This window comes from Gorilla gorilla, chromosome 7 (assembly GCF_029281585.2).
Source record: "Gorilla gorilla gorilla isolate KB3781 chromosome 7, NHGRI_mGorGor1-v2.1_pri, whole genome shotgun sequence".
Taxonomy (NCBI): Eukaryota; Metazoa; Chordata; class Mammalia; order Primates; family Hominidae; genus Gorilla; species Gorilla gorilla.
The window spans coordinates 103,949,112-103,962,582 of record NC_073231.2 but is presented as its reverse complement, the minus strand read 5'-3'; the positions used below and the strand labels follow the sequence as shown (position 1 = coordinate 103,962,582).

General features: G+C 43.2%; 1 protein-coding gene across 2 annotated transcripts in view; it reads right to left on the bottom strand.

Moving 5' to 3' along the window:
• POP1 (POP1 homolog, ribonuclease P/MRP subunit) overlaps nucleotides 1-13,443 on the bottom strand; it is a 42,479-nt gene extending 29,036 nt beyond the window's left edge. The window contains exons 1-5 of one of the 2 annotated variants that reach the window (XM_004047353.5): nucleotides 13,314-13,443; nucleotides 7,241-7,384; nucleotides 2,960-3,127; nucleotides 2,185-2,360; nucleotides 499-747 (exon numbers count right to left, since the gene is read on the bottom strand). In XM_004047353.5, the coding sequence (XP_004047401.3) occupies nucleotides 499-747; nucleotides 2,185-2,360; nucleotides 2,960-3,127; nucleotides 7,241-7,382 (735 nt within the window). In that variant the 5' untranslated portion in view covers nucleotides 7,383-7,384; nucleotides 13,314-13,443. The remainder of the gene's footprint in view (nucleotides 1-498; nucleotides 748-2,184; nucleotides 2,361-2,959; nucleotides 3,128-7,240; nucleotides 7,385-13,313) is intronic. The other variant, XM_055348065.2, reaches the window with a different exon arrangement.
• Nucleotides 13,444-13,471: the final 28 nt, after the last annotated feature.

The window sequence follows — 13,471 nt, the reverse complement described above, 5'->3', positions numbered from 1 at the left end:
ATAGTGAATAAAACTTGACATGATCAACAAGACCTGCACGACCTGGTTCCTACTCTTTTCTCTAGGCTAACCTTGCCCTGCTGTTGCCTTGTTCTCCTTCTCTTCTTCTCTGTCACACACAATTGATTCCAGTTCTTCACTCTCACCTGGCTTCCTTCTGCCTTCCCCCTCTCCCATCTTATCTCTTATCCTGAGAGCTCAGCTCAAACAGCACTTCTGGGGGATGCCTTCCAGTCAGGTTAGAAATGCTCATCATACTGTATGCTTTTCCCTTACAACCACATATCTGGTAAATCGTTTGATTAATGTCAGTCACCCCCCTAACTTTAGGCTGCCTGATCTCCAGCATCTGGCAAAGGACCCGGGCTTCATGCTCAGGAATCATTTTTAAAATGAATAACCACATAAACGGGGCTTGGCACACCATAAACTATTCTAAAGGCCTCCATGGAAAAGGATCAAACAAAAATAACAAAAAAGTCCACTGGAAAAGCTCACCTGCAGGAGGCACCGGTTCGTCATGGCTCGATAGCAGGCTCTGTGGCTCTTGACTGTTGGCCTCTCCCCAAGGCAGTAGCCCCACTTCTTGACCATATGAAACCGCTTGGCGTGCCAGATGTGAGTTTCTAACCAAATGTTCTTCTTTTGTCTACGGTTAAATTCTAGCGTCCGGTTCATGTGACATCTTCGAGCTTTATGGCATTTATTTTTTGAATGTTCTTTTTTCTGATGTACGGCTTTCTCCGCCTATAGTTTCAGGTAGAGGGACATATCCCAGTTTGTAAGAATCTCAAAACAGAGTTAACGGTCAGGAATGCAAACAAATAACTTTAGATTAAGTGGAATATTTTATAGGTCCCATTAGTTTGCTTAAATTGTTAACTTAGTTTCTTCAATATAAGTAGAGAAGGAAGACAATGGAAAGAGTGAATGTTTTAGAGCTAGGAGACCTAGGAAGGAGGCACAGTTCCATCACTCACTAACTAGGCAAGTTTCATGGAATATGAAGATCAGAATACTTATAAAATGTTCAACACAGTAACACAAGCTTAATATGGCTATTAGTATTAGAGGGCAAGAAAGAAGAAATCAAATGCTAGCTTCTTGTTGTCATTTTAACCTGTAGAATTGTAACTAAAACCAAAAACTTAAGACCAAAAATAATACAAGTGAGGAAAACCCATACATTTCATCTCAGTTAAGCTACAGACATACACATGCTGAATGCTATCACTGGGAAACAGATTTTATATTAAATCTAGAAAGTATAAAATTCCTTGTTAGTTTTCCCTCTTGAACTCAAACCCCACCACCAGCATAGCAATGGTACATAGAAGGCTGCTCAATAAATAGGTTTTAAACCAATTAATAAAGACATGGGCTTAATCTTAGAATGTTCAAGTCTAGAATTCTGGTGAAGCCAAAACACAATTAGACTTGTACAAAAATTAAAACCCAGTTCAAGTTTTCAACTTCGAAAAAGTCAGAAAGCAAATGCTAAGCATTGACATTGCTTTTTTTTAACCTTCCTACCCCAAGCTGGCCACACCCCAGAAACACAGATCCAAAACCACTTGGTAAGAGGGTCAGAGTTTTCTTTTAACATCTGGGAAGCGAACATCAACTATTCAACACCCTTACAAGAGAGGAGTATCAAATGCTATATTTCAAAGCACCCATAATAGCCAAATGCCTGTGAATTTGGCTTGGAGGGAAGAAGTTTGGATAATGATTAAATCAAATATATGCAAAACAAAAACAAAAACCATAAGGGTGTTGTTTTCTGAGTTTTTTTTTTCTTTTTAGACAAGGTCTCACTGTCGCCCAGGCTGGAGTACAGTAGCGTAATCACAGCTCATTGCAGCCTCAACCTCCCCTGGCTCAGGGGACCCTCCCATCTCAGTTTCCAAGTAGCTGGGACTACAGGCACACATGTACCACCACGCCCAGCTAATTTGGGGATTTTTTTGTAGAGACAAGGTTTCGCCATATTGCCCAGGCTGGTCTTGAACTCCTGGGCTCAAGCAATCTGACCACCTCAGCCTCTCAAAGTGCTGGGATTACAGGCGTGAGCCACCATGCCCAGCCTTGGTTTTCATTTTTAATAAATTCTATTAGGTCAATACTTCTCAATTTCTTCTAGGAGCTACTAATCTAAACATTTACACTAAGTGGAACTCCTACCTCTTTCTGGGCAATCTCCTGTAACCGTCTGGGAAGGCGTTTGACGTTGTGGCTCATGGCTCTTCGTCGCATGTGCCGTGGCAGAGTCTGAAAAACCAGTGAATTCGAAGACTTCTGGGTCACAGCTTTTAACATAGCACTGATTTCAGCAGCTCGTGCTTGAGCAAAAGTAGAAGCTGTTGAAGGAGATGACAAAGTCATTAAACACCAATCTTGAATTAACATTGGAGAATAAACAGGCTGCTGGGGAAACTTAACTGAATTCCTCCACCAAGAAGGCGTAAAGAGAGACCAGAAAGCATATCTAAGGTATAGGTACAAGGTACAAGGAATACAGGGTTTAATTGTGGTAGTGTGGATGGGGATCATAGGGTGAAGAACAGAAGAGGCTGGAAAGGGCCTGGAGACAGGCCCTTTAAATAAAGGTTTGGTTGCCATTTGTGTGTACTCAATTTTCCATCCTTGGAGAATGCTGTGCTGAGTGTGGATGGCATATTTAAAACAAGAGGGGCACGGGGGCTAAGACAAAGAGGAATAGTTCACAAAGACTTGTAAGAAGACGAGGAAGAGACAGGGAGAGAAACTGAAGAAGGGAGAGCCATCAAGCCCAAGGAAGCTCTGGCCAAAGTCCAGGCTAGAGGCGAGAAGGGTCTAAAGTAGGAGGAGAGGAGAGGTAGGGGAGGCAGAGCCAGGACCACAAGGAGGGCAGTTTGTTGCTGCACTAGACACGAGAGTTCAAAATACAAGCAAACTGCACCTCTTTATGAGTACCCACCAGTTATATACTTGGGGATCTCCTGAGACGTGCCCTCAGGACCTGCTTTCCATCCTCCCTTTTTTCTAAACATCCCTTTGGAGGAAGACTGCTCATTCACTTCAGGGTCAGGCACAGAATGGGGGTTGACTCTGGTTGGCCGCTGTCGTGAAGTTCCAGGATGAGGCTCTAGTATATTTTCAAAAAGAAACATGTCACCTTTATCAGAGATAAAAATTATAGTGGAGAACTAATATTTGTTGGGTGGCAACATTGACCATGTTTTTAATCCTATAGTCACCCTGTAAGGTGCCTATTACTACTTATTTTTAAAGAGGAATCTTATATAGGAAGGTGAATTAACTTGCTCAAGGTCACAAAGCTAGTAGGTAGCACACAAGGTAATCATGTCAGGATGACATATAAAGGACCTTGGATATAACAGATACAGGTGAAATTTTCTCCTATAAACAGTGCAACATGAATTTCAAATCTAAGCTCCCTGCTATGGTCTGAATGCTTATGTCCCCCAAAATTCCAGTGTTGAAATCCTAACCCCCGAGGTGATGGTATTAGGAGGTGGGGCCTTTAGGAGGCGATTAGGTCATGAGGGTAGAGTCTTCATGAATGAGATTGGTATCCTTATAAAGGAGTGCTCACAGAGACCCTCGCTCCTTCCACCATGTGAGAACCAGTAAAAAGGTGCTGTATATGAACCAGAAGGCAGGCCCACACCAGTCACCAAACCTGCCCGCTCCTTCATCTTGGACTTTTCAGCCCCCAGAACTGTGAGAAATACATTTGTTATTTATAAGCTACCCGGTAAGATACAGGTTGTGTATCCCTCATCTGAAATAACTGGGACCAGAACTGTATCAAATTCCAATTTTTTTGGATGTTGGAATATTCGTATATATATAAAATGAGGTATCTTGAGGATAGAACACAAATCTAAAGACAAAATTCAATTACGTTTCTTTCACCTTATCATACACAGCCTGAAGGTAATTTTATACAATATTTTTAATAATTTGTGCATGAAACTTTTTGCACATTGTATACTTGAACCATCAGAAAGCAAAGGTGCCACTATCTCAGCCACCCTGTGGACAATCTGTGGTTGGCTGGCATCAGCATCCTTCCTGACTCTGAATCTATATGCTACTGATAAGCAATCACTTTCCTAAACTTACTCACATGTAAGTATTTAACAGTAAAAATTACATGTATTTTATTTGTCTTTGTGGGTGTGCTTACGTGGTGAAATCTGGGAGTGCTTGGAAATATTTATATCACAGCTGAAGGGGGCTGGGAACATCTTTTTTCCCATGGGAATGCTGAATAAACTGTGTGTTATATGCCTTCATTCTGACTGTGACCCATCACATGAGGTCGGATGTGCAATTTTCCACCTGTCATGTCATGTCAGCACTCAAAAAGTTTTGGATTTTGGAGCATTTTAGACTTCAGATTTTTGGATTAGGAATGCTCAACCTGTATTTTGTTACAGCAGCCCAAACGACACTCCCTTAATACTATAATCCACATGATTGTGTACAGTCTTTTATCCTAATTCTCTGCCACACTCAAATTGAGAGCCACTATACTAAATAAATAACTAAAAGCAAAGTTCCAGGATGGATGTGGTGGCTCACACCTCTAATTCCAGAACTTTGAGAGGCCAAGGTGGGCGGATCACTTGAGTCCAGGAGTTTGAGACTAACTGGTCAACGTGGCAAAACCCTGTCTCTACCAAAAAAAAAAAAAAATTTGCTGGGCATAATGGCACATGCTTGTAGCCCCAGTTACTCAGGAAGCTGAGGTGGGAGGATCACCTGAGCCCAGGAGGTCAAGGTTGAAGTGAGCCACGATTGTGCCATTACCCTTCAGCATGGGTGACAGAGTGGGACCCTGTCTTAAAAATTTAAAAAGCAAAATTTCCAGCCAGGCACAGTAGCTCACATCTGTAATCCCAGCACTTTGGGAGGCCAAGGTGGGTGGATTGCCTGAGCTCAGGAGTTCAAGACCAGCCTGGGCAACATGGTAAAACCCCATCTCTACTAAATACAAAAAATTAGCTGGGTGTGGCAGCATGTGACTGTAGTCCCAGCTACTCGGGAGGCTGAGGCAGGATAATTGCTTGAACCCGGGAGGCAGAGGTTGCAGTGGGCCAAGATCGCACCACTGCACTCCAGCCCAGGCAACAGAGCAAGACTCCGTCTCCAAAAAAAAGGCAACATTTCCATACAAGTGTCTGGGCATTATGACTATAAGACAACATTAAATATCTGTCTGTGGCAGGGTACAGTGGCTCACGCCTGTAATCCCAGCACTTTGGGAGGCCGAAGCAGGTGGATCACTTGAGGTTAGGAGTTTGACACCAGCCTGGCCAATATGGTGAAACCCTGTCTCTACTAAAAATACAAAAATTAGCCAAGAGTGGCGGCACACGCCTGTAGTCTCAGCTACTCAGGAGGCTGAGGCAGGAGAATCGCTTGAACCCAGGAGGTGGAGGTTGCAGTGAGCCGAGATCGCACCATTGCACTCCAGCCTGGGTGACAGAGCAAGACTCTGCCTCAAAAAAAAAAAAAAAAAAAAAAAAAAAAACTGTCTGTAAATTAAGGGAGAGATCAGTAAAGAATTTTATAGTGTTTCTGCTTATTTCAATTGTGGTGTTAATTATTAAGCCACTATAAATCTTAGAACATTGTGAGGCTTAAATGAGATAAAAAAATGTGAAAGCCTTATCATATGGCATGGTAGGCATCAACTGTAGGATCTGAATCTAGACCTTATGAACTTGACTCTAAAATTTACTTAATCAGACCCAATGCAGTTTTTTAAAGCATTCCAAACAAGTTCTTGGACACTTGCTTTTGCTGTCTTCCCAAATTAGCACTTTCTACCGCTGCCCTAATGAACAACTGTGATCTTCCTATCACTTCATAAGGTTCTAAAATCAGCACACCAGTGAAATACAGATATGATGACTATACTGCACTTCTCTTAGGAAACACAGAAGTATAATAATCATTGATGTTAAGGTAGAAATAAAATATACCAGCTCTAAAATATGCATAGCCAATTTTCATTATTTATAGTAGTCATGTTTCACACATCCCTGAATTATGTCAATGAATTAGTGAATACTGAACCATTCCTCCTAGTGGGGATACATATATATCTTCATCTCACATAGATTATAATCTTTTTTTTTTTCCTTTTTTTCTGGGACAGTCTGTCACCCAGGCTGGAGTGCAGTGGCACGATCTTGGCTCACTGCAACCTCCACCTCCCGGTTCAAGCAATTCTCCTGCCTCAGCCTCCCAAGTGGCAGGGACTACAGGCACGCACCACCATGTCTGGCTAATTTTTGTATTTCTAGTAGAGACGGAGTTTCGCCATGTTGGCCACTCTGGTCTCGAACTCCTGACTTCAGGTGATCCGCCCGCCTCAGCCTCTGAAAGTGCTGGGATTACAGGTGTGAGCCACCGCCCCTGGCCATATTATAATCTTAAATCCAAAAAACAACTCCTCCTGGTAGAGTCTATTTCCTTTATTTTACAAAAGAGAAAATGAAGTCTAGAAATGCTAAGTGACCTGCATGAGGCTGCCCCAGGGCTGAGATTCAAACCCCAGTAGAGCTGGAGCTTCCTGCACTGTACTGCCCTGCCCTTATACTGCCTCCATCCTCTGCCCATTTCTGCGTAAAAGCTGGGAAGCTCGGCTGGGAACGTAAACACAGGGCAACTCAAATTTTTCCTGCTCTATGTATGTCCACAAATGATAGCCAAAGCTTCATGGGTATTAATATTGGGGTTACAAATAAGCTTTGGCAAGTAGGCAAACTTGCAAATAGGAAATTCAAAAATAATAAGGGTCTACTGTATCTGTTTTTAATTCAGCTCATTTACTATTTAGATAATGACTATCAAAAGAGCTGACAAAAGCAATTTGATCAAAATGGGAGTGGAGAGAGCATCATGTGTATCTTTTTTTTTTTTTTGAGACACAGTCTCACTCTGTCTTCAGGCTGGAGTGCAGTGTCATGATCTCAGCTCACTGTAACCTCCACCTCCCAGGTTCAAGCGATTCTCCTGCCTCAGCCTCCCAAGTAGCTGGGACTACAGGCACGCGCCACCACACCCAGTTAATTTTTGTATTTTTAGTAGAGATGGGGTTTCACCATGTTGGCCAGGATGGTCTTGATCTCTTGACCTCATGAACCGCCTGCTTCAGCCTCCCAAAGTGCTGGGATTACAGGCGTGAGCCACCATGCCTGGTCTCTTATGTGTATTTTACCTTGTTTTTGAGCTTGGAAAGGTTTTTCACCTCCACTGTGGTGCTTTACACCTCTGTCAGCCACAAAGCCAGAGGACAGAGTCACATTGGTGGGCTGGTTTCTCATTTTCTTGGCGTGTTTTCTTTCTTTTGCATTTGACATTTCTGGAAAGGAAGTAATACATTTAATACAGGGAAAGGAAACTTCCACTCAAAAATAAAAATAAATTTAATGAGTAAATATTCATGTGATTCAAAATAAGTCTATTGATGGAAGAGACCCTATTAGTACACTGCAGTTTGCACTGTCAAATAATTAAATCATATACAACTGCTGATACCACATAAAGTCTGTTAGAAGAATGAAAAATGAGATAAGATTGCTACGGATGATAAAAAAATTAATTAGTTCAAATACTTTATCTTGATTCTTAGATGAAATAAGAGCCACCTGAATCAATGAAATACAGAACACCCTATTCCAAAAGGAGAAACTCTATTAAAAACAACACAAATTACTGACGCTTTCATTTCTGCTACTCAGATGATGCCAGCTATATATTTAATTTATAATAGCAATAGATAATAATTTCAATTTGAAGCAAGATAAAGGACAAAAACAGTGGGACCCCGACTGATTTACCAGTCAGTAGTTCCCAGCTCTCAAACTCAACATCCCCTATTTTTACTGATTCAGTTTGAAGCAGCTGTTCTCTATTTTTAAATGAAATGAATGTTATAACCTATTAGACACATATCAAGACATACTCTACAATAGATGCCCTAAATGTAACATAAAGGAGACCTAAGAAGTAATTTTAATAAAATAATATGTATTTCTGTATGTAACTATTTCACCACAACTACACTAGATGATATTATGAATAGATTTTGAATCCAGGGAATAATAACATCCACAAAGGCACCAGCACAGGCATTGGCACAATCCATAAAGCTGGATGGTCCTGGAAGCCCTTCAACCCCAAGGTACCAGTGATTAACTCTTTCATTGCTAACTGCAGGAAATCCGAAGGGCCCTATACATGGACACACTAGGAAGTAGGGCAGCTCAGAGCAGCTGGTATTTACCAAGCTGTTCTCAAAGCAGTTCAGTATTTTAATACCAGTCTTAACTTCTACCTATACATAAAATTACCATGAATTCAACAGCTACGAAGGCAAAGCAGCACAGGTGTGTTGTACCAGTGCCTCGAAGAGAAGGTAGCAATGCCACTAATGACGTAATTTTCCAAATTGGTCAACACTCCTTAGTAAACTACCCCACCCCCGCCACCCTGCCAAAAAAAGTACAAACTTGCTTTGATTTACTGCATTACTGGAAAATGCAGTGCATATTAAAACTGTGTAACCAGGCCAGGTGCGGTGGCTCATGCCTATAATCCCAGGAGTTAGGGAGGCTGAGGCAGGCAGATCACTTGAGGTCAGGAGTCTGAAACCAACCTGGCCACCATGGCGAAACCCCACCTCTACTAGAAATACAAAAATTAGTTGGGTGGGCCGGGTGTGGTGGCTCACGCCTGTAATCCCAGCGCTTTGGGAGGCTGAGGTGGGCGGATCATGAGGTCAGGAGATCGAGACCATCTTGGCTAACATGGTGAAACCCCATCTCTACTAAAAAAATACAAAAAAATTAGCCAGGCATGGTGGTGGGCGCCTGTAGTCCCAGCTACTCAGGAGGCTGAGGCAGGAGAATGGTGTGAACCCAGGAGGTGGAGCTTACAGTGAGCCCAGATCGTGCCACTGCACTCCAGCCTGGGCAACAGAGCAAGACTCCATCTCAAAAAAAAAAAAAAAAAAAATTAGTTGGGTGCAGTGGCGCGCACCTGTAGTCCCAGCTACTCGGGAGGCTGCGACAGAAGAATCGCTTGAACCCAGGAGGTGGAGGTTGCACTGAGCCGAGATGATCACACCACTGCACTCCAAGTTGGGCAATAGAGCGAGTCTCCATCTCAAAAAAAAAAAAAAAAAAAACCCGTGTAACCAATAATTTTATATAAATTAGGTACTGGGCTACTGTGGGGCTTTTCTGCACATAGCAGGCTAACATCCCTGGTCCCTGCCCAATAAATGCCAGCAATGTTAGCCCAATTATGCCAACCAAAACACCTGCACAAACTTCCAAAATGCCAGCCACATCAGAATTTGCCCACTTCCACTGAGAGCCACTAAATTACCCCCCATTCACTTACTTCCTTTTCCAATGCAAGACCTCACACAAAATTAAGACTTGCCTATATGGTATAGTGTTTAAGGGCTTTCACTATGGAGTTTGAAAGATGTGGGTTCAAATTCCTTCTTTACACTTTTTAGTTACATAATCTTAGGAAAATTACTTTCTCACTTTCAGCCTCAGCCTCTTCCTCTACAAGTTGCTGTGAGAATTAAACATTATATACAGGCCAGGTGGGATGGCTTATGCCTGTAATCCCAGCACTATGGGAGGCCAAGGCGAGTGGATCACTTGAGGCCAGGAGTTCAAGACCAGCCTGGCAAACATGGTGAAATCCCATCTCTACTAAAAAATACAAAAATGAGGCCGGGCGCGGTGGCTCACGCCTCTAATCCCAGCACTTTGGAAGGCCGAGGCGGGAGGATCACAAGGTCAGGAGATCAAGACCATCCTGGCTAACACAGTGAAACCCCGTCTCTACTAAAAATACAAAAAATTAGCCGGGCGTGATGGCAGGCGCCTGTAGTCCCAGCTACTCGGGAGGCTGAGGCAGGAGAATGGCGTGAACCCGGGAGGCGGAGCTTGCAGTGATCCGAGATCGCGCCACTGCACTCCAGCCTGGGCGACGGAGCAAGACTCCGTCTCAAAAAAAAAAAAAATACAAAAATGAGCCACGTGTGATGGCATGCGCTTGTAATCCCAGCTGCTCGGGAGGCTGAGGCACGAGAATCCTTTGAACCCAGGAGGCGGAGGTTGTGGTGAGCCGAGATCACGCCACTGCACTCCAGCCTGGGCGACAGTGAGACTCTGTCTCAAAATAAAAAAATGAACAAACATATACATACTGGATATGGTTTTGGCTTTGCAACATGCATATACACAACTCACTTAGCATGGGGCTTTATGCTAACTAAATGCTCAGTTTATGGTAGCTATTATTCTTAAATAATAAATGAAATAGCAGGGATTGATGCCATTTCACTGTCTCACTCCACTAATTTCAACTAAATGAAAGACAGCTATATCTACACGCAAAAACATTTTTCAAATTAAACAGTATGAAGGAAGTAAATGGAGTTCTGCAGAACTGGCTGGCTAGTGAAGCACATGATTCAGATCGGTCTGCATTAAAAGCCATTCCAAATATTTTACAAAACAACTTAGTTAACCTACTGTTAGCTGCTTGAATCAGAACTCACCAGCAAGACTAGACAAGAACACCATAGGAATTCTAGCTCCCCTCAGTATTAGAATGGTCCAAGAAAAGGTTGGTGCTGGAGGATTAGGATAACCTTGGGAACATCCCTGAGCTTTGGGTCCAGACTAAAATATGAGGAAATCAAACTGGCAGTGGTCCTCTAACAGCAGAAGGGAATGAATATACGATGCATCTTTATGAAGTCTGAGGATTTAATTTAAAAGTTTCCAGAGGCCTGGTGTGGTGGTTCACACCTATAATCCCAGCACTTTGGGAGGCCAAGGCGGGAGGATTGCTTGAGCTCAGGAGAAACCAACCTGAGCAACATAGTGAGAACTCATCCCTACCAAGAAATCAAAAAATAAGCTAGGCATAGTTATGAGCTTGTGGTCCCACCTACTCGGGAGGCTGAAGTGGGAAGATCGCTTGAGACAGGGAGGTCAAGGCTGCAGTGAGTGAGCCTTGATCACATTACTGCACTCCAGCCTGGGTGACAGAGCAAGACCCTGTCTCAAAAAAAAAAAGTTTCCAGAAGGAATCTTAACTCTTACCTTCACCTTCAAGTCAGTTTTGTCAAACTTTAATAAGCACTAAATATGTGCTGCCTTTATAAAAATATTTCCCCCAAATCTTCAAATAAAATGGATACGTTATGTTTTCTGATACAGCTTAGTATCCTCTGGGCAGACACAACCTTTGGTGTTAGTTAGTTCCCAGTATGAGAACCTGGGAACTAACTAGATGATGTCTATTTTCTTCCAGATCTAAAAAGTTGCTGATTCAGACTTAATATAAAATCTGCCTTAAGAATAAAGGTACCTTGTTTCACAAGAAACATTTTACACAAGTTGAATCATTTGTAATGCTCCAAGATAGCTTCTTATTTAAAAACTTAAATGGTGAATTATTTTGTAAATAAAAATATGTCTTAATTATCTAGTTTAATCAGATTTAATAAACTTTTGGGCACCTACTATGTGCCCAATAGTTTCAGGCTGTGTATAATTCCAAAGTAGAATAAGAATTTTGTCATCTTAGGCAGCATTGAGAACTTGATGTGGCAGGCACTATTCTACATGACTTATTCATTTAATTCTCACTACTCTGTGGTCACTAGTATTATTCTCATCTTATAAATGAAGAAATCGAAGCACAGAGATTTTATATACCAGTCCAAGGCTACTAAGCTTGTGATTGTGCTGAGATTCAAACCAGGCAGTCTGACTCTATCCACTATTCTTTTTTTTTTTTCCGCCCCTTCCCTCTCCAATCCACTATTCTTGAAACACACAACGATTAGAAAATAGGACCTCATATAATAAAATACTAAATTATGCGGTACAGCACAATAGGAAACAGGACAAGGGAAAGAAAAAAAAATGAGGCCAGGTATGATGGTTACACCTGTAATCCCTGCACTTTGGGAGGCTGAGGTGGGAGAATTGCTTGAGCCCAGGAGTTGGAGACCAGCCTGGCCAATATGAAAAAGCCCCGTCTCCACAGAAAATACAAAAATTAGCCGGGCGTGCTTGTGTGCACCTGTAATCCCAACTACTTGAGATGCTCAGGCTGGAGGATTGCTTCAGCCCAGGAGGTCAAGGTTTCAGTGAGCCAAGATCATGCCACTGTATTCCAGCCGGGGTGACACAGTGAGATCCTGTCTTGAAAGAAAGAAAACAAAGAAAAAGAAAAGGAAAGGAAGGAAGGAAGAAAAAGAAAAAAATGTGAATTGGTAGGAAAAGTCAAAGAGAAAACAGAATTTCAGTTAGCTGGAATTTGCACAGATAAGGAAGAAAGAGTATTCAGGAATCTACAGTGTGAATACAGGAGGACTCTAGTGGGAAAAGGGAGTAGATGACAATGAAACTTGAATAGGCAAGGGGAGGCCAGACTGAAAGGTCTTTTATTCCAGGCCCCAAACCAATGAAAAAGATCAGAAGGTTCCTGAGCCGGAAGTAGGAAGGCCAAAACCTTAGCAGTATGTAGGACAAAATGAGAGGGAATAAAGCAGATTTTCTTGCATTATCTTTAGGAAGCAGGGAAAGCAGAGATTTTATTATTTTTTTTTTAACTGTTGCATTCCTCCTAGCATCTAGCAGAGTGCCTTACACAAAGTAGGGACTCATATATCTGTGAGTGCCCGCATAAATGAAGAAACGAAGCGTACTTACAATGCAAATATTAACAGGATAAGAAATATTTAGCCAAGTACCATCCCTTCTGACACAGCAGAATACTTACAAGGGATCTGGGCCATTCCAGATCACTATCTTTCTTTCTGAAATGATAGGGCTCTGTTCAGACAGTGACCTTGTAAAGCCCGAGGAGCACCCTAGAGAAGGGAACACAGGAGGAGCAGGAAAGGGAACACGGGAGGACCAACGCCCAGATCTCAGCGTGGTCGCCAGAATGACCCATATTAGTCCTTTGGGGTTGCAGAAGAGGGGATGCAAGCCCATTCCCAGGACGGCCTCCACCCGGCGGGGCAATGAAGGGAAATGACTGACGTAGGGGGCTCCAGCGCAGGGGCCGAAGGAGATGCGACACCAGGGAGAGGGGCCCCGGGCACAGGCAGCAAGGAAAGAGGTCAGCGGAGTCTGAGAGAGAAAAGATGAAGACGGGAGACGGGCGCCGGGAGGGGGGGCCGCCGCATACAGTCCCCCCGACACTCGCAGCCTGGAAGGCACCAGCCCCTCACGACCAACCTGCCAGACGCTGTGAGGAATCCCCGGATCAGAATGACAAGCCTCCGCGACAGTACCCACCGAGCCAAAGCGCCCGGAGAGCGTGCTGGAGAGCGCATGCGCCAGACCGGGCGCTTCCTCCACGTGGCCTGGAGCGTCGCCGAAACTACAGTCCCCAG